At 40.1% G+C, this 20,606-nt stretch overlaps 1 protein-coding gene across 2 annotated transcripts in view; it reads right to left on the reverse strand.

The window, feature by feature from the left end:
• Positions 1-1,523: 1,523 nt before the first annotated feature.
• The window catches only part of LOC103482491 (carnitinyl-CoA dehydratase), a 20,613-nt gene continuing 1,530 nt past the window's right edge, over positions 1,524-20,606 (reverse strand). For both annotated transcript variants that reach the window (XM_008438683.2, XM_008438684.2), the window contains exons 2-7: positions 19,411-19,581; positions 15,444-15,541; positions 13,768-13,912; positions 3,913-4,062; positions 2,813-2,928; positions 1,524-1,870 (exon numbers count right to left, since the gene is read on the reverse strand). In XM_008438683.2, coding sequence (XP_008436905.1) covers positions 1,763-1,870; positions 2,813-2,928; positions 3,913-4,062; positions 13,768-13,912; positions 15,444-15,541; positions 19,411-19,581 — 788 coding nt within the window. In that variant the 3' untranslated portion in view covers positions 1,524-1,762. The remainder of the gene's footprint in view (positions 1,871-2,812; positions 2,929-3,912; positions 4,063-13,767; positions 13,913-15,443; positions 15,542-19,410; positions 19,582-20,606) is intronic.

Genomic DNA, 20,606 nt, shown 5'->3' on the forward strand with positions numbered 1-20,606 from the left:
GTCCCAGTGTCTCTGCTACTGCTGCTCCCAGAGCCTATCTTATCTGCATGTGAAGAGTGAGAAGCAGCATCAAAGCCACACATTCCTCCACCACCACCAGGCAGACACAAATACCCTCTGCTGGGTGGCTTTCAGGGTAAAAACAATGAGTCTCATATCACCATGAGCTGCAAAACAAATAAAATAAAAAAAATTCAAAAAACAAGTCTGAAAGGTTTGTATGAAACAAATGGCTGATATAATAAAACCAGAACAGAAAGTTCCAGCTGCCAAAAAAATCTGCTGTCACTAAAGTAACTTATTTGTCTTTTTTTTTTTACTCCTCTTAGAAGCCATTTTTCCATTTGTTTGAAAGAAAACACAGTTCTGATTCATAGCATGGATTTTGTGTTGAAGCTGCACAAAAATCAATCCTTTCTGTGGAAATTATTTTAGGTTTTCTTTTTTCTCCCCCTCTTTTTTTTTTTTTTTTTAGAAGAAGCCTTTTTGGCTGCAGCACTGTACAGGAAAACAAAGCGGTGATTATTTTCTGGATAAAACGATGGAAGGAAATGGGTCATTTCTACCGCCTCCCACCGTGTGAGTCAGCTCGGGGTAACAAAAAGCAACAGATCCATGTTAAAAGCTTTGCGCACCATTAATCTTTGCCGTGTCATATTAAACAAACATTACTGGGATCGTTAAAAAAAAAAAGGTTTGCAGCTGATCCCGGACCCAGTCGCTGTCACGGCGATCCAGATAAACGAGCAGACCAGACTGACAGGAACTTATACAGCACTTAAGTTCTGCTATATTTATTTGACGCTGATCAGTTGGGCATGTTTGTAAGTGTGTGTTCATGGCCTGAGGTGACGCAGGTGATGTGTGTGTGTGTGTGTGTGTGTGTGTGTGTGTGTGTGTGTATGTGTGCGCGCGCAAGCGCTGGGTGAACTGGAAGCAGAGGGAGGAGGAAACATTAAACAGGAGCTCTGCGTCCTGTCATCACAGCGTCTAGACAGGACACCTCCTAAACCTAATGAGGTTTTTTTTTCATGTGTGTGTGTCTGGATCACCCACACAACCATGCACCTACACAGACATTCACTGCTGTACACTTTAGGGTTTAGATCTTCTTGTGTAACCTTTGTTTATTATAAACAAAAAGAAAAAAAAAAAGTTCAAACTTGCAAACAGCCATAAGCGTCATACGTACGACATATTTGCACACATTTCTCTCTGAAGCTAAAGCCTCCGCTTCGTAGCCACAGGAATGTTTACACCTGGCACAGATCTGACAAGAGAACTTCGGATTTAGTCACACAAGCTTGCCCAGATATGCGAGCAGACTGTTATCAAGTGGTTTTCACATCAGTTCAAGGAATCGATGACAAGATGGTGCAGGTTTGATGCCTTTTGAAGCCACTTTAGTCCTTTGTGTTGGGTTTGTTTTGTGGTAATCTGTTAAAGCCCTGATTTGCTAAGCACACAAATATTTCTGAGAAATGATTTAATACGTTTTAAATAAATGGAGGGGGAAGAAAAGCTGAAGTACAGGGCTATTTTTTATTATTTTAATACAGAAAATAATGCAATTCATGAAGATTTTCTTTCCCATACGAAGCATACGGCACTGATCTTTACAAAACTTCCTCATTGTGTTTTATATTCTTCATTTTTGCATGTTGTAAAGCAGTAATTATTCAGACTGCAACACAAGTTTGTGGCAACAATAGACTGAGATCACCTGAAGTCACAGTTCATAAGTCCTCCTACATGTGAAATGCTATGGGAATTTCCCTCCTCTTCCAACTCCTGAAGAAAACTGGATTGCCCCGGGAATCGCTTCAGCCTGGATGACTTTGACTCCATGATCAAATTCATACTGCATGGCCTGGACAGAGCAAAAGAGAAAAATTAAACCAATAAAAATGACTCAGAACAGGGATTACCACCTTTAAGATGAACAGACATCTTGGAGAAAGCTACTTATACCAACTCATCTACATAAACCACCCACGCCAATATCTCAGATCAGAACTGGAGCTTTGCAGTATCGCAGTCATCATAGCATCTTTAATGTGTCCAGAACTGCAATTGAAAAGGATGAATCGGATGCAATATTTTTGTAGGATTTTATATTTTAGGTACCACACACTCAGACTATGCAACTGGGGAATATATTTCACCTGACTTTCACTGCCTCGATCCCCACACTTAATGTATTTTTTCTTAGTGGCAGGTCGCAAAGAGTGGTGGTGACATTATGAGAAAGAAAAAGAATAAAAATAGCCCAAAAAATGCAACATTGCCATCATAATATTCAGCAATAATATCCCAACGACTTGTTTTTCTAGCAATAATTGGACCTGATCCTTTGTACAGGATTAACTTTGATATTAAATTTCCATACAGCTGTTTATAGCTTTATTGAATATGCCTACATATTTTATAAAGTCATTATATGTGCTTCTAAACAATTATTAGGAGACCCAGTTAGGCTAAATATTCTGTTCTTAGCCATAGTGCCATCACGTTACATATGATACAAAATACCATAACTACAAAATTCTGTGTGTTTCATTGGGATTTTAGGCAACATTTTATGTCATGCATGGTTTTCAAATTTCATTGCAAATAATGTGTGTAATCAGGCGCCTTTGCTCTCAGACCCTTTGGTGAATTTCTGATGCTAAGACGCCATCAGGTGTTAAAAACTTTGAACAACTTTCTTCTGTCCGTTTCTTTGTACGAACCTGAAGTCATTGAATTGGGTGTAAACTGAGAAACCAATCCGTCACTTAAACACTAGTGGACTGTGTGAAATGAAGAGTACCTGTGTGAAGGACTGGGCGTCGTAGCAGCTGAACACGGCTGAGGAGCGGTCTGTCCGCAGGCACTGCTGAGGGAAGGAGCTGATCTGCTCTGCCAGCTGCACGGCTGCCTGCAAAGCTGTGATTGCAAAGCGAGTCAGTTTACCGGTGGCAGCTCTTGCATGAGCGACCGTCTGATCAATCAAAAGGCAGGAAAATGATTTGAATTCTGGAGGAGGACAAAACTCAAAGCATTCATGCACAAAGCATGTAGAATCATCTACAATTTAAGCATGTGGGTAGCCTCAAACCCCATTTGAGTGGACAAACATAAAAGGAATAGTAAACTTGCTAAAGGTGTAACTGTCAGAGAAGTTTGATTTTTTTTTTTTTTTTAACGTCGCATTTGTCCAAACACCCCTGGGAAACTACCCATGTGGCGCATATCAAAAACTACCACAGCAGCTTAGACACACAAACACAACGTATGTGTGCGCGGAATGGCAAAAGTGGCTGCATGTGAAGGAAAATGCATGCAGAGTGCTTATGAAGCGTTACAAAGGAAAAGACTCCTCATAATGCGGCTGAGGTTTCCTAGCTTTACGTCACTACACCTCCTGACCCACATCAAAGCCCTGGACCCAATCCAGATCCCTCCTATGGAAAACACTAACCCTGCTGATGGCACACTTTGATGCTTCCTTTGTATGTTTAGAAGCTGCTACTTCTTCCTTTCCCTCTGATGTTAAATGTGTGCTAAGTGATTATCCTTCACAGGGCCAATTAGGCTGCGGATAAACTGTGGGTAGAAGAACTTCCTGAAAGAATTTAGCTAATCATCCTGCGACATCCAAAGTGGGGAGATGAGGGAATGAGAGACTGAGTCGTAACGAGCACACAGAACCATAAACTGCATTGGATCTTTCAGGCACTAATGCAACACATCAATCCTCGGACTCCAGCTCCGTCCCTGATAGATCTTTAATAATACAATTCAATTTGCTCAAATAAATACCCAGTTTTCAACAAGAAACTTGTTCGAAATGTTTCCTCTTCAAGATCTGGAAAAAAAAAAAAAAAACTACATGCAAGTAAGGCGACATATTCAAACTACTTTAAGTACCTTGACCGTCAGGAACAACTCGATTGGCCAGTCCGAAGGCTAGAGCCTCTTGAGCCCCGATCGGCCGCCCGGTCATGATCAGGTCAAGCGCTCTTGATAAACCAATGAGGTGAGGAAGCTGCACCGTCCCTCCGTCAATAAGGGGAACTCCTAGAAAAACATTAAGGTTTAAGCATACAAAAAAATAAATGAACAGAAGTAGAGTGTTCCCAAAATACCTTGATATCCCATTTGTACCATTTGAGATCTAGAGTTGAGCCAAAAATTACTCAGATATGGATTTAATTACATTTTAAAGTTACCAGAATGCTCCATCTGAGTGTAAATAAAAGACTTTCAATGATCATTAAGAAGGGTATAATTTAATGGTATGCCTTTTTTATATAAAATGAAATTAAAAACCATTTTTCAAAATTGATCACTCCTTTAGCACAGTTTATAGTCTCATTTCCTGTCAAAATCTCCCATCTAATACTTGAGCAAGGCATAGGACTGACCTTTAATTACATTTTTTAATGAGTGTTTGTCCACAGGTTGATCTACGAAAATAATGAAACCCAAGTTGTCAACATAAGACAGAATGAGAATTAAACGGGGTCTTAAGACTTAATATTAGCAGCTTTTCCCAAAAACATTTTGTTTCAAGACGTCACACAGAATCTCAAAGGCCAGAAGCCTGTTTATCTTCAAACTTTATTTTAAATACTTTGAAATACTGTTCATCTGTACAGACAGGCTTTTAGACATTAAATGTCTTCTCCTGCTGTCTCCTTGAAATGAGTTAAAAAGCAGCCAAAAGAAGAAAAAAACAAACTGAAAATTTCAGAAAGCCTTAAAAACTGCTGATCAAATTCACTTTAACAAGTTAAAAGAAAGTTTAATTTAAATAATTCCTACATAAAAATAGCATTTGGTCAAATGAAAAGGAGTTTGTACATGTGTGAAAGTACATGTTCCCGTAAAAATTAATTCTGAATATACTCAAAATCTGAACTAAAACATAAGGTAAACTATTCCCTACAAGGTAAGCCGCTGTGTGAGTGTAATAAGGGCACCTAATACTCCTGGCAGTGCAGAAACGCAGGTTGCTTATGTCAGCGGGAACAAAGCTCTGAAACGCCTTCGCTCCTATACCTTCTTTACATCTGGTCATACGAGCTCAAACTCCTCACTGGTATCCTCACAGGAAACGTTTTTAATTATATATTATTTCCCTGTCCCACAAAGACTCGGGGCTAGGAGGAAAGAGCGAGTGCACTGCAAGGAACAGTCAGCTTCTGGCATTTATCCTAATTTCTAAGGAGCACCAGCTGGAACTGGCACACTTTCTCCTGATCGGTTCCACACCACAATCCCAACTCCCTAATTCCTCCAAGTCACTGATTCCATCTGACCACCCCTTATTGGGAGCACATGTGTCGAACATGTTGCTATAACCCCACATCATCATGCTTCCCTTCAGGTTGCATTTTCCTTTTTCTTCTTCTCTGCATGCGAAACGGTAACAAGTGACCAGATTGTACTTATGCTTTTCTTTGTGTGTTGCCATACATGTGGCAAGCTGACCAAAGATTGTGATCAAGCTCAGGCTGCAGAGGGTTTCCACACTGTTGGTAACGCGAGACTTCATCCAGTTTTACAGCTGATTGTAATCAGAGAAGTGTTTTACACAGACTTTGAAGATAAACACCTGGAGCAGGTGGAACATAGCACTAATATTACCTAAATTCTTTTTGTTTTTAGCTAAATATACAAATTACACAGATCCCTGGTATAAAGGCATGTGTAATGGAGTTGGATTTAGTCCAGGACACTTCTGTTACCTCCTTACTGGGTTCCTCTCTTCTTCTTCTTGTTATTAATAAACCTGTGGTAATCCAGTGGCCTCAGGTCATAAATCATCTCAATCTTGTCAGATTTCCATTTCATTGTCCAACAGTACAAAATTTTACAGTTCTCAAATGGAGTTTCTTATACTTGTGCAGCAGACATATTACGTCTCCCCAGTCATCACCCTTGTTGATGAATTTCTTTGCTTTCAACCGTCAGGCAAGAATCTAGGTCTCTTTTCATCAAAACTTACCGGGTTGTTAATCAGGAGCGCCTTCCAGGTTGGAATCTGTTTTATCGTTAGAGCTTCCCAAATTTGTTGTGGCATAGATTCAACAAGTGTTCAAAATGTTAGATTGTCTACACCTGAAGTAGCGTTAGAGAGGTTATAGTCTTTGACGTGGTCATCTTGGGTTCAATTCCTGATCTTGCAAACCTTGCTGCACGTTTTCCCCACCTTTCTTTTACCTATTTTATATCTAGTAACTGTCAATAAAGGCCTCCTGTGCCAATTATATATTTTTTAAAATGTGACATTACACATATGACAACATCCTGCAAATATCTCAGCTTTGTCCAAATTCCCATACATCACCTCCCAAAGGAAGTAGATTAAATTCTGGTGGCTCTGGAGGTCTTTAGGCAACAGTCAGCTCTTTGTCATGTTTAAGAAACCAGTTAGATATGTGAATTATCCTGCTGAAAGTAGCCATCAAGAAACACTGGTACACTGTGGTCATAAAGGAACAGACATGGTCAGCAATTACACTTCAAATGGTACTAAGAGGCCTAAACTGTCAAGAAAAAAACATGTCAGCTGTTTTAAGGCAAAATTCTGCGCCTACATTTCTTATTTCTAACTAGAGGGTATTAAAGCTAGCCTTAAGTGTCTATTAACAAAAACAAACCCAGAAGGGTGGAAAATTAAGCAACAAAGAAATACAACTGTTGAGAAAGCAGCGTGACAACACAGGGAGGTGGAGCAAGCCAGGAGGACAAAGCCCGACTTAAAGACCAAGAGATAAAGAGGCAGGTTGACCTCCAGTCTGTCTGACTTTGTTGCTGCTGTTGGCACCACTGCTATCAGCAAACGGAAGGATGATCTCCCTTCTTATCCTCCGCGGCCGTCTCCTGCACCTCCTCGCCCAAGGTCTGATAGTGCGGCCTCTCGGGTGCCGTTTGACAGACCTCTGCTTTGTCACACATAAGACTGGCGATGACGGCGAATTTCTCCTTGAAGCAGTTTCCGACTAAAAACTTTGTGTTTGATTTGAAGGTTTAGACGTTTTGTTTTGGTAGGAGGCATTGTGCGTTATAGTGATTCAAATGCAAGATAAATAAGACGACGTTTCACCATTTACTCTGCAGTAATGCCACAAACCGTTTGAAAGGAGTCTGCAGCCATCTTGTCTTAAACACAGATAAGTCTACTGTCAAAGCAGAGGCTTGTTATTGCCAGGTTGGACATGAGTCAGCACAGCCTATTGTTATATAACCACATGTAAGAGGCAGCTCGTTTCCTGCAGCACGGGGTCATCACTGCTTATCTGACGGGAATGAAGGAGAAGTCTGGAAGAAAGAAGAATCATTGTGCTTTATCTGCTTTCTGCACACTTTGATATGCGCTAGCCCCGAGGAAGCAGCACAATGCACGAGCCATTAATATCCAACTGGCAATATCTCCCTGAAAACACTGAAATTCACAGAAAAGGTTATCTGGAAATTAGCTGGGACCAAACATCCGCCAGTCCACAGACACTTATGAAGCAAGAATGCTGTGAAACATGACACACTCGGGGACTCTAGCTGGCTCCTGGTCCTGCTGGCACCCTGACCACATCAAAGCTAAACCTACCACAATGGTCTCCCCCATGAGGGTAATGCGATTAAGTTTGATGTGGATTAACGGTTTCCGGATAACTCCAGACTAAATGGACAGATCCAAAAGAGCGGACTTTCAGGCGGAAGTTTGAAGCTTTGAAATGCTTGCTGGGAATCAATTAAAATATTTCAGTCGGGTTGGGTCAGAGATGGGTGCCACACTTTTAATTTGACTTCATGACTTTTGACCGACAAGGATGAAACTGAGGCCGCCAAATGTCCCATACTCCATGTGCATGTTACAGCCAAAAGCTTCAATGGGAAAAGTTGGGATTTTTTTGCGACAGACCAAATCACAATAGTAAGAAATTGCCACACGTCTTTGGAAAACGGTGCATAGTTTTCAAATGTTTTTACAAGAGATGTGCCGATCAGGTTTTTTCCTGCCAATACCAATCACCCATGAGGGCCGATCACCGATACCGATCACATAATTATTTTATTTTTTTATCATAAATACTACCGGTTACATTATGTGGAAAAAGGAATCATAAATTCACCTTAATTTAGACAGAAACTTGTTTTTAATAATTTTTTCCAAGAGCTAAACAAAACAGGCATTCTGCAAATTGTTCTGCTATCGGTAATACTATCTTTAACAGACTGATAACATATGAAGGCTCTGAAGAAGCTAAATAATGCAAAGAGCCAAAATAAAACCTCTCAACATTGCCAAAAAAATTCAAGTATAAAACTTAACATTCAAAGGCAAATACAGGTTCCATTACAATAAACAATTCAGAGTTACTGAATGAAAATTTCCTGATAGCATGGCGGCTAGCTGATTACTGCTAGTTCTGATTGGCTGTTTCTGACTGAGCGGAGTAATTATGCAGAGCAGGAGGAGGCAGAGGAGATCGATTATTTTTTTTAGAGATTATCTGTCTCATGTTAGGACAGCAAAAATTTTAATACGTATGTAAAATTTATTTTTTTAGGTTAGATGCTGCAGCTTTAAACAGAGGTTCGGTGTGAGAGTCACTACCAGGTGGAGCAGAAGCGGCGCTCCGTCTGAAATATTACTACCTGTAGCGCGTAGCAGCGGTTCAACAGCGAGAGCAGAACCAGCGTCTTACATCGCAGCTCAAAGACTTAAATAATTTTGCGGGTTATTTGTTTAGCTTTCTGACCGTCATGCTAATCCGGGTGACTGTTTGTAGCTGTGTGCTGCTTTACCTGCATTGTTTGGCATTGTTTTTATGTCGTATTAGCTTCGTTGTGTTGATGCATTTTGACGTGCTTCAATTTTCCGCCGCAACACGCAAACTTCCCCATTCACTCAATGAATTATAGTTCCACTTCGCGTTTGCGCAGTGTGAAGGAAAGAGGAGACCAACTGCACATGCAGGCTGCGAAATGAGATGATCGGTATCGGCAACAAGAGCAAATGATCGCCGATCACCGATCATGCACTTTTTCACGAAAATCGGCCGATTATAATCGATCGATCGACACACCTCTAATTTTTACATCATCCAAAGAAGTGTGGCAAGCATATTAAGAGCCCCAGAGTAACTACTTTTGTTGCAATTACAGCTGGAGATCTTTTGAGGTATGACTCTACCACTGTTACACATTTAGAGACTAAATCATTTCCCAATTCCTCTTAGCAAAGCAGCACAAGCTCAATCAGATTGGATAGAAAGCATCTCCTAACATACATTTTCAAGCCTCACCACAGATTCTCACATCTGAACTTTGACTAGGCTCTTCCATTGCAGCCCTGGCTGCATTTTAAGGGTCGGTTTCTTCCTGAACGGTAAGCCTCTACCAAGCTCATTGGTCTTCATGATTATGTTTGTTGGCTAATGTTCTCTCTCAAGCCACTGAAGATTTTTCTTTCACAAAATAATTATGCAATACTTGGTGTTGGCTTGGCATAAAATACCATCAAAATACACCAAGTTTTGTAGTTTGAACATGATGAAATGTTAGGGTTGTGTGAAAACTCTTAGGACTGTAATATAAAACTAATTTACAGGAAGGCATTGCAATTATCACATAATATTTGCACTACATGTTAAGGTTTATTCAAATTTATTTTGAAGGGTCTTTTGCTTTCGGACAAATGTAAATTCAGTTAGTTTAATCTGAATGTTTTCGCATAAAAAAAAGAAATAACGATGCTCACATGTGTTTACTCAGTTGTAATCCTGTCTGTTTTCCTAACACAGCAGCGTGACAGCTCTGTTCATTCATTCCTCATGAAGGGTAAAGCCTGCAGATTAAACAGAGCTGGTTTGAAGTCGGATGATGTAATCGGTGCACTATGTCGGTCAGGTTCAGACTCTGAGCAGGTGTTTGGATTGGCTGATTTCAAGTTAGCTCTTGGATTGCGGTTTGACTTTGGTTCAAAACCCTGGCTTCTTTTCTTCCTCTCCATCAGTCTTGTGCAGCTACGGAGACGGGACTTAGAGCTGACGAGGGGAAACGAAGAAGAAGCGGGGACTCGAAGGATGCAGAAGATTAGGTGGTGTGTATTTTGGAAGGGTTTCATTTTCAGTCACAAAAAAAAAAAAAGAATCAAAGCGGTGACACTGGATCAACCTTGAACAACCCCCCAGGATTTAGGTTCTTGAATGAAATATTAGTACTTTTAACTTACATTTTCATATGCCAGCTTTTTTCCCCCTCTGCTTTACTTGTTCCTCTGGTTTAAGGAGCCAAAATAACATTGGAGATTTAAGTAAGCACTGTGGGTTTTCATTTAGGTCTCTGAGAACTCAAAGAGCTGTAGACTCTAATACCAGATTCCTGTGATGCAACCTTCTCCTCCTTCTCATTTCCTCTCTGGCATAGCCGAGGGGCCCCAGACAGGAAGCCGCAGGTTTCGGCAGCCAATACCATGCCAGAAAACTGTCAAATCCTTGTGGTAGCCATTGGCCCACATCAGAGGAGCACAGCGCGTCTCCAAGGGGTTTTCAACTCCAAAGCCACCAGGGATTCCCTCAGGCGACCGCCATCTGTGCCCTACCCAAAATCGGTTACAGAATCTGTCCATTAAAAGGAAATAATGGCTAAGAGACACTGGATCTTTAAATAAACTGAAGAACAGCAATGCCTTTGTTGGTAAAGGGGTTTTTGTTTTAGAAGTCATTTAAATTGACTTAAAACAAAGCAAATTTTTTTTTGTCTTCTAAATCCTCCATTTGTCTTGTTCTGCTTCATTAAATTCTTCTAATGTCCCTTTATGTATATTTTTATCTAAAGAAAACCGGCGTCAGAGTTGAAAAGTTAAGACGTAAGTTGTGCAAGGTTAAACTTTGCAGAAAATGTTCATGGATATGCACGGCTTCCTGAGCGAAAAAGTAATAACCATTCTCAACTGTAGCATCAAATAAAACAGACATAACAGCAGTTTTAACTTAGCTGGAGGAAACAACTGAAACGTGTTGACAAATAAGCCTTGAAAAAGTGAGGCAATGACACCAGAAAATTAATCACTGGGGGAGAAATGTGCAACTTAATATGTAAAAACCGCAGCAACATTTCTCCCTGCCTGACATAGTTGTGAGCTGATGGAAGACGCTGGATTTGCTGAGCGTTTGTAGATAGAGAGGAATAAACCTGCACTAATGCACTCTGAAGTTTCCAACATTTCTCTCCAACCATTGTTCAGGTAAGTAGCTGAAATGGTAGTACAGATATGTAAAATTATTAAAATGAATAGTAATTTTAAGATGTACACTTCATTCAAAAAGCAATGCCTGAATTATTATTACACATGATTGAATTGAGACTATAAATTGGTTAAGTTAGGAAACAATCGGATCTCATGTCTAATAAGAGCTTCATTTGCTGGTCCAAGCATAAGTTGGCAAGTATTTCCAATTACATTTTATTATGAACATTTACTAAAAGTTAAGAAAATAAACAAATGCTCTCTGTAAACTTGTTTGACTGCGGGAGGCGATCAGATTTTTTCAAGCCAAGAAATGGTGCAGAAAAATCCAATTTAGTGGTTTTTTTGTTCAGATTAATTTCTATATGTTCCACTAACTTAAATGACAAAGTAATACAAGTAAAAAATGTTATAAGTATTAAAACTGAGAAGCCCCAACGATGTCTCTTAAACTGGAAAGTGACAACACTTAACACAAAAGACTCAGAGCTCTGCCAGGACGCTCTCCTGTTAAATTACAGGCTTCAAATGAAAAGTTTTTCATGTTTATACTCCAAGTCTAGTACTCTCTGTAATTTATAGTAAAAAGCTGTATTTATAAACACCCTGGTTTTATTTCAAGAACTCTAGAAGCATAGCTAAAACCTATAGAAGAGTTGCTGAAGGGAAGTGAAGCCGCTCTTTACACGCCGAATTGCAGGACGGGGTTTTTTTGTGGGGGGGAGAATCCGGATCAGCTCTGTGTGTGTTTACATCAGAAAACTCCATGTTTTAGAAGTATAGTTGAGTCAGGCAGCAAGCCTTACCAGTAAAAATGCCAAAAAGGGAAAATGTTTATAAGGAAATTGTGACATAAATAACCCGTAAGCCCTGCTTGGCTACGCTGTGGAAACCTGGCAGTTGGTCGTTTCCTCCTCTACTTATCAAGGCTGCCCAGCAGACTGTGGCCATGAAGCCAAAAGGTCACGGTCGCCATCGTTATCACTTTGAGGCCCTGTCCTTGCGCACAAACACGAGGAGGCTGTGGTGATAACAGAGGACATAGTAACGACGCTGAAAAATAGAAACAAAGTCGACTTCCTGGTACGAGGAGACGGATGATGAATGCTTGGATGCAAAGAAAACAGACGGTTTTTTGGGGGGTCAGGTATCGTAAGTTGAGAAAAACATACAACATTTCAGTTTGATTTCTAGAATCAAACTGAAAGATGCCAAGTTCTACTAAAACTAGAAAATATATATATCAACATCAGTGTTGATTTTTTTTTAAGGAACACAAAGTTTAATTTAGGAGACTTTCCCTACATTGGTCAAGTTTATCAACACACAACTGAGAAATGCCTGTTTATATATAGTTTTTCCCCTCAAACAAAACCCAATACCTACCATAAAGAAAAGGTTGAAACAAGATTCCTGAGCTGCTTGAAAGGATTAAAGATTAGCTCAACTTTGGGAGGAATGCTTAATGACACCTAAGAAAATGTGTTTTATTATTACCTAAGAGGAATCATATTAATAGGGGTTGTTGCCCTTTAAACTATTGCAGCATGGTCAAAAGCACACAGTAATGCTGATTAACTGTGAGACTCTGAAAGCTAAAGCTGTCTTGGAAGAAAAGGGGCAGAGGAACTCGCTCTTTTCCCATTTTCTGACAATTCAAGAGCCGTAGCATCAAAGTACATCCAACTGGTCAGAAATGGGCCAAAGAACTAGCTTGATCTTGCCAGAACAAAAAACGCTTCACAATGTGTAACAATGAGAGTTACTGTGTAGCAGCAGCGGCATCTGAGACTAAAATAAGCAGCATCAAAGAAAAATTAATCTGCAACCTCTTGGCCATTTGCAGAAATATCCATTTCCAGAGGAAAGCCACCCTGTGATGACTTTGGCCTTATTCTTCTGTTTAAGAAAATAAAAATGCATTGTAGCTGGTGAACAATGTTGTTTTCGAAACAGGAAACTCTGGAAGTTTGTTCACTCTTAAATATACAGGACAGAGTCCTATGAACTAAGATGGATGGCTGAACTGGCTGCACAGGCCAAAACTGACCAGGTCAAACCTGAAGGACAATTTACTTCATGTCTGGTTCATCTCTGGTTAGGAGCAGAGTTTACTCTGAGGTAAACATTCAAAACCTTTGACAATAAATATTTAAGAAAGAAATTATCCAGTTGAAATGAGTGTACGATCAGCCACTGGGGAGTCAGATGACTGGTCATCCCGTATTTCTGGACAAAAATACAGATAAAATGACCACTGGAGTCACAACAAACTCCAACTGAACTGAACAATCTTGAGCTTGACAGATAAATCATTCTTGGAGTTTTCTCACATACTGTGGATGTTGTCCGAACTACCAGGCCAGAGCAGAATATGGGAAAACTACTTCTGCCAAAACCAAGCTGCAATAAAAGCAACCCACAGAAGTAAGTGAGCAGACCTGATGTTATTGCACATGTTTTAAAAGCTCAAAATTAATGATCAAATCTCAATTAGGTCTGTAGGGCAGAGAGCAACGTACCAAATCTGCGGCAGAAGACTCCCATGACGGCGCTCTCCTCCACCACCCTCAGGTCAGCCAGCAGGGCCAGCTCCAACCCTCCAGCCACAGCGAAGCCGCTCACGGCCGCTATCAGCGGCTTCGACAGCTGCAGACGCGACGGGCCCTGGAGGAAACGGCTGAATCAGTCAACCCCGTACGCACGTAGGATGATGTTATGCTGCATGGCGATCCAAATGACTGAAGTCATCATGCAGGATGTAAACAGAGTAAACAAGGAGTGCGTATTATCACCACTTCACAGCGATTTATGCTCGTAACGCTACTCGGTAAAACGTTCCAGGCTTCATTTTCTAATTCATTTCTCAGACTGTCAAACAAATGAGGAACAAGAGGATTCGAGTTTTGACCACAGCTGAACAAATGAAGCCGTTTGTTTTTCCTGTATGAGGTACAATGGTCTCATGTTCTGCATAGGAGGTCCACTCAATCCCAACCACCAACAGCAACACGCAGGCCAAGCATTTTTATGGAGACTGTAATTCTCCATAAAAAGGTTACTGTATAATATTTAGATACTGTTAATCCATACCAACTGTTTGCAAGAGAGCATGAAGCTACAGTGAATTGCGTGGGTTTTCGTTAGCCCATTTTTATCTTTTGCAAGTTAGAACCACAAACCTTTTATGCGAGACTGAAACAACGGAGAAAATAAATATAAAGAGGAAGAAAAACAATTTTTGGTTGTCTTTTTTTTTTAATAAATAAAAATATGAAAATGATGGCTCGGATTTGTTTTCAGCCCCTGTGTATGTGTGGCTGAAATATGGTGGTGGCAGGATTGTGCTGTGGGAATGACAGAGAAGATGGCAATCCAAACAGAAAGCCTGTCCAGGGCAATGTTACTTCTGGTCAGACAGTGATGCTAATCTCACAGCTGATTAAGAAAAAGACGAGGAAGAAAGAGTAGAAGAACAACAAAACACATTTCCTAAATAGTGAGTGGCATTAATTTTCTATGAGCGAATAATTTAGCTTTAACAAATAGAACTGAAACATTGATATCATAATGAGAAATCAATTTGTTCTTTTTCTGTTTGTTTTTTTCATTTTTTGTTGTTGTTCTCTTCTGAGTAGTCAGTGTAAAGACCATCACATTATCGCAACTTAGATTAATTAGATTTGCAGCTGTAATTGCAAAAAAGTTGTTCCATATAATAATTAGTGGGCTGAATATGAATGCACATCACACCTTTGAGATTTTACTTGTAAACGTTTGAAAATTATGTATCTATTTTTTATCATTCATTTTAATTCAACATTCATTTTAATTCAACATCTTAATTATTCTCTACTTTGTGTTTTCAATAACATAACCCCTCCCCCCCATAAATTCAATGGAAGTTTGTGACTATAATGTCAAAAAACAAAAAGGTACAAATGTTGGCAGGTATTGTATCCCATACCCAGCAGTAGCAGAAGAGTACTAGAGGCAGCTCTTCTACTTCATTACTTAAAACAAAAATGTTCCCAACTACCTGCTCTCTCTAACATTTTAAAATAAAAACAATTACTAGCAGCCTGAACTTCTGGTTTTAGATTTTACGATTTACATGATTACAGATTTACATGACATTGAAATGTAGATGTAAACCTCACAAGTACACACATGCAATCACAAACCGAGCTCTGCTCACCATTGGGCCAGGACCCTTTGTGACATCTTGCTCCAATTTAAGGGGGGCTTTTTGATTGGCCAGCATTTTCAGATCATAACCAGCACAGAAATTCCCTCCTGGAAGAGACCGCAAAATTACAAAGTATGGCAAGAGAGGAAGGGAAAATGATGAGGAAGAAAGAAAGAAAAAAAAAGGCTGCAATTTGGCTTGCAGCTCGCTTTCTTTTGGCTCGCTGGCACACAAATCCTCCTCCTTCCCTGAAGGATGTAAATTCAATGCATAGGCGCAGACCGTGCATGTGCTCACATGCATCATACTCTCATTAATGGGCAAGTAATGCAGTGCAGCCACAGATCTCTTCCACTGGATTCATGTGGTAATTACAACATTGCCCAAGAGGCAAACAAACACTATGTCACTGTCTAAGGCAGGGACTCATAAAATCCTCCTCTCTCTGTAATGTGACAGTAATGAGAATGATCGTAATGAACACATGTGCCAGCAACACCCATCAACTGGGAGCTCTGATTACAGCTGCGGGTCAGCGTTGGGTTGTTGGAGGAAAAACTGTGTGTCATCCCGTTTATGGGAGCAGCACTGGAAACGAGCGTCTTACACCAGTCAGACCGTTTAAAGAAACGTGAGGAGCCAGAGCTGCGCGCTTTTATTCACAAGACATCAGCACAGAAAATGTGACACAATCGTGTAGGAGATGATGCATTATGAGGGCAGACTAATGTCTTTTAAGCGCGTAAAATAATCCTTTTACACGCGTAATAAAAACAAATGAGACGTCTGCCGTAAAAGTCTAATTTGCAGTGCTATTTATACCTCTTTGAACCTTTTTTTAAAATATTTCGTTATGTTACAACAGCAGAGACACTGAATGGGGAGATCACACAATAGACCGACAAAGCGTCATGAAGTGGAAGGAGTAAGGCTCGTGGTTATTTTATCTGCACATAAAGTTTGTCAAGTGTGGCTCACATTTGTGTTTAACCCTCCTCAGTTATCAGGTTGTAGATGGTTTTTACTTCTCAGAGGAAGAGAAGTCTGTCAACTTTCTTTGACAAAAAGTTCAAGCTCAGCCATATTAGACTGAGAGCAACTGAGTCCACCAATTCTCAGTTGCATTTAGTTCTAGACTTTGACTGGGTCATTTTGATAAATTAATATAATTTGATCTGAATCAAGACATGTAAAGCTCTGATTGGATGCTTACAGTCTTTGTACAACTGGAAGGTTAAACCTCAGTCTCAAAAGGTTTTCTTTCACAACTTATCTGCATTTACCTTCATCTGTCTTCAAAGCAGCTTCCCCGTCTCTGCTAGAGAGCTTGCTAACTCTCTATGTCTCACCGTGGGGGATCTTGTGCATAAAAAGTGCCTGCCATACTTTTTCAGATTGTGAAACCCATGTAGTTTTCCTTCCACGTTGCAGTAATGCTTTAAAGCAGTAGTGTGTGACTTTCATAAAGTACATTATCACAATGTACATTATCACAATGTCGTGACAGTACGATATGAGATATCTAATCATTTAGTAATAATTTTAGTTTACTTATCTCAGCTTTTAAAATAAAAAATTTTATTTGGTATACATTAATAAAATTTATCTTGCTTTGTGGCTCTAGACAAATTTTATTTTATAGCAGTGAGTTCAAAAGCGCTTCTTGGATTTTAAAAGATTGCCGACTCCTGGTCTGCGATATAAAATCCCCCAAAAAATACATTAAATTTTGTTGTTCAATTGTAAGTGAATATGAAAAAGTTCCACCAAGATAAAAACTTTGATTATGACATTAATTCTGGCTACAGAGTGGTAGTTTATGCCACAGCTGGAGCAGGTGGTGAGGGGTTTTCCCTACATTAATTCTGAATCCTACAGCATAATGCTGCTCTTGTACAAAATGATTTAACTCCTGTCCAGAGCTGAATCGCTATCTTGTTATCTTGATCCCCAACTTCCCCAGCAAACAGATTGAAGTCGAACCGGACAAAGACAAAGAGGCCCACATAAGTGTACGTTTCTTTAGATAAAAGCATCTGCTACTTATCAAAACAATTCGGGCTTCTAGATTGAGTTGCCAAAATATTTGACTCAGCAACTAAAATAAAAGCGTCTGATTGAACAAGACAATAGAGTTCTCTAACGTTTAATTCAGTTTGGCTCATCAAGACAGGAAAACAATAGCTGCTTCGACATCAAATTCTTGATATTGCATTTGTGGCGCAGAGCCAATATGTTAACGCAGAAGGTAATTCACTTTATTGATGAGGCTTAATATTAGGTTTAAAATAAGAATATGTGATGATCTTTGAAGCCATTACCTTCACTGTCATTGATATTCTTACTTACTTTGTAGTGAATATCAATGACAATCACTTATAGAAACTACAGTTTCTACAAATGATCAAATTACAACAAAATTATATCTTAAACAATTTGCCACTTTCTGCGTTCATTTAATGTGACGGCAGTGCTGCTTTACCCAGTTAGCATCTGCTATGGCCTTTTAGTCATGTTAAGCAACACAGCATCCAAAGCTTACCTGGCTAAAAAGCTACCAGAAACCTGAACGTGAAATCATCAAAACAAATGTCCCAGCAAATTCAACCCCTGCTGAAAGCAATTACTCTCAACTTCATAAGTAAAAAAAAAAAAGAAAAGAAAAATGAGCGAGCTGAGAGAGTGACTGTGTCAGTGTTAATTTGACCTAAATGGATTCCGTATGTTTGCAGAAACATTACATCCACGCTGGAACCTCCCTGCCTGTCATTTTACGGTACCGAGGCGCTGCTAATCACCGCCGAGGGGTCGGCCGGCTTCTAGTGATGGAGCAGCAGCGGACGATGGCCCGCTGACAGAAATGTGGGGTGTGATCGCTGAAATGCAAGGCTGACTTTTGTCCGTTTAAAGTTAGCCGCTACGTAGACCGGAGCCGTCTGCAGCCATCGTGTGGAGAGGCAACAAATTATACAGCTTGAGGCCACGACACACACCTCACACAGGCTGGTCCCCGGCCGAAGACAATGTTTCCACAGGGGGAAGGAGTTTACGCACCGTGTGCTATGATTAGAGCTGTGACCTGATCCTGGTCCAGCAGGGCAGGTCACCTCACAGGTGTTTGTGTTCACGGTCTGGGTTTTCCAGGCATTCACATCCAAGTATTTTGAGGATGAAGGGATGATGGAAACAGAAGATGCTTTAGTTTTCAGAGCTGTGTGATGTTTAGTGCTTTTGTTGTATTGCCGTATGCAACTTGTGTAAATTCAGTAAAAAGTTCACTGAAAGGTGCAAGTGCAAAAAAAAAAAAACACTTGAAATGGGTTTTGCTTGTGTAAACTTCCTGTTTGCTTGTTTTTGAAGTCAAGAGAAGAACTCCAGTCTAGAGCGTTAACTTGTGATTATTTTTCAGAAGTAATGCATGGAAATTAGTTTCCAAGACAGATAAAGTTTGCAACAAGGACAGATATTAAATATCTATAATCTGAGAGATGTGGGGAAAAAAAAAGAAAGAAAAGTATCCGTATTTATACAAAAGTTACTTGAACCAATATCTTATTTGTTAGTGTTATATTTCTGCCATTAAAATGTTTTAAAGGTTCAAATTGTCTTGGTTTTATATATTTTTTGCTGTTGTATAGCACAGCACGCTTATAAAACAGATTTTTAATCTTAATGAGTTTCTCTTCCTGGTGAAATAAGGTTGCAAACAAACATCTTTTAGCCACATCCGTATCTTCATTTAGCACTTTTTATGCTAAACAAGGGAAGAAGTAGTTTCAGAACAGCCAATCAGAGATTTTTCTTTTTCATTTTTACCTTTTGAACGTCTCAGGCTTTACACTTTTTCTCTGGTATAAATTTGGTAGCAAATGACGACAAATAGACAATTTTAAAATCAAAAAGAAAAGCAAAAATTTATGAATCCTTTTCTGACTGACATGAACCACTGACTCAAGATTTTGCTAGCATTGTTTACCTATCCCATGCAGAACAGCCACGTTCAAGTCCGGGGCGCTGTCGAAGGCCTGCAGCTCGTCCAGCAGACGACTCGCTGTCTCCTGGTTCACCGCGTTACGCACCTCTGGTCGGTTTATTGCCACGGTAACCACGGATCCCCTTCGCTCCGAGACCACAGTCTGACCTGCAGCTAATGACAGACGGCATGTGAGATGCACAGATTGAAAAAAAAAAAACCCATTATGGGTCACAACACTTGGGAGGAGGATGTCTGCGCTGGTGTGAGTTGTGTTTATGTGCGCTACGTATCGTGGCTCGAGGTTGGACCAGGCAGCCGACCTGACATTGTTTAGGTTCATCCCAGGGATTCCAGCTGCTTCCCACACCCACAGGACGCTGCCTCCAGAGGAGACGAGGCCAAGGAAACAAAGCTACTGGATGCGTGAGAGACGCTGACAGACTGCTAAACCAAACCCAGTGGAGGATGAAAAGCAAAGGCAATTTGTCTCAGGCGAGCTTTCGACTCTGCTACACCTTAAACAAACACAGTAATTACACAGAGCTGAGCGAGCTCCAAGGAAGTGAACCGCATCTTAACTACCTCTGTGGGACGTTGTTTGCAGTTTTATTTCAGGAACATTTTGTGGCAGAAACACTGGAGGGGACTTTTGCATCATGCGTTTATGTGAAATTCTGACCAAAAAAAAAAAACATATCTAAAGAATCACACAAGTAGTATTAAAAGCAATTTATCTCAAAATGATATAAAAACCATGGAAAATGGAAAATTTGTGATAGTTGCAAACAGCTAAATGTTATATATTACTCTATTCCGAGGATCTATGCTACATCCATCTTGTTGGGTCAGAATAATTCTGGGAACAATATCGTGATCAACATATTTATTATGGGGCAGCACAGTGGCACAATTGTTGGCATTGTTGCCTTGTTAGCAAGAATCACTGGGGAAACGATGCATGTTCTCCCTGCAGGCATAAAAGAGTTCTCTCTGGGTACTCCTGCCTCCTCTCAGTCCAAAAACATGCCTGTTAGATTACTTGGACACTCAAAATTGATCTTAGGTGTGAGTTTTTGTGTGTCTGTCTGTTGCCCAACAACCACTGGAAAGGGACCGCCATATTTTTCCCCGTTTTACTTGTGTTCGATTAGTGTTCTTTCAAATGATGCCACAGCTGTAAAGAATATATATATATA

Source organism: Poecilia reticulata, linkage group LG20 (genome assembly GCF_000633615.1).
Source record: "Poecilia reticulata strain Guanapo linkage group LG20, Guppy_female_1.0+MT, whole genome shotgun sequence".
NCBI classification, from domain to species: Eukaryota; Metazoa; Chordata; class Actinopteri; order Cyprinodontiformes; family Poeciliidae; genus Poecilia; species Poecilia reticulata.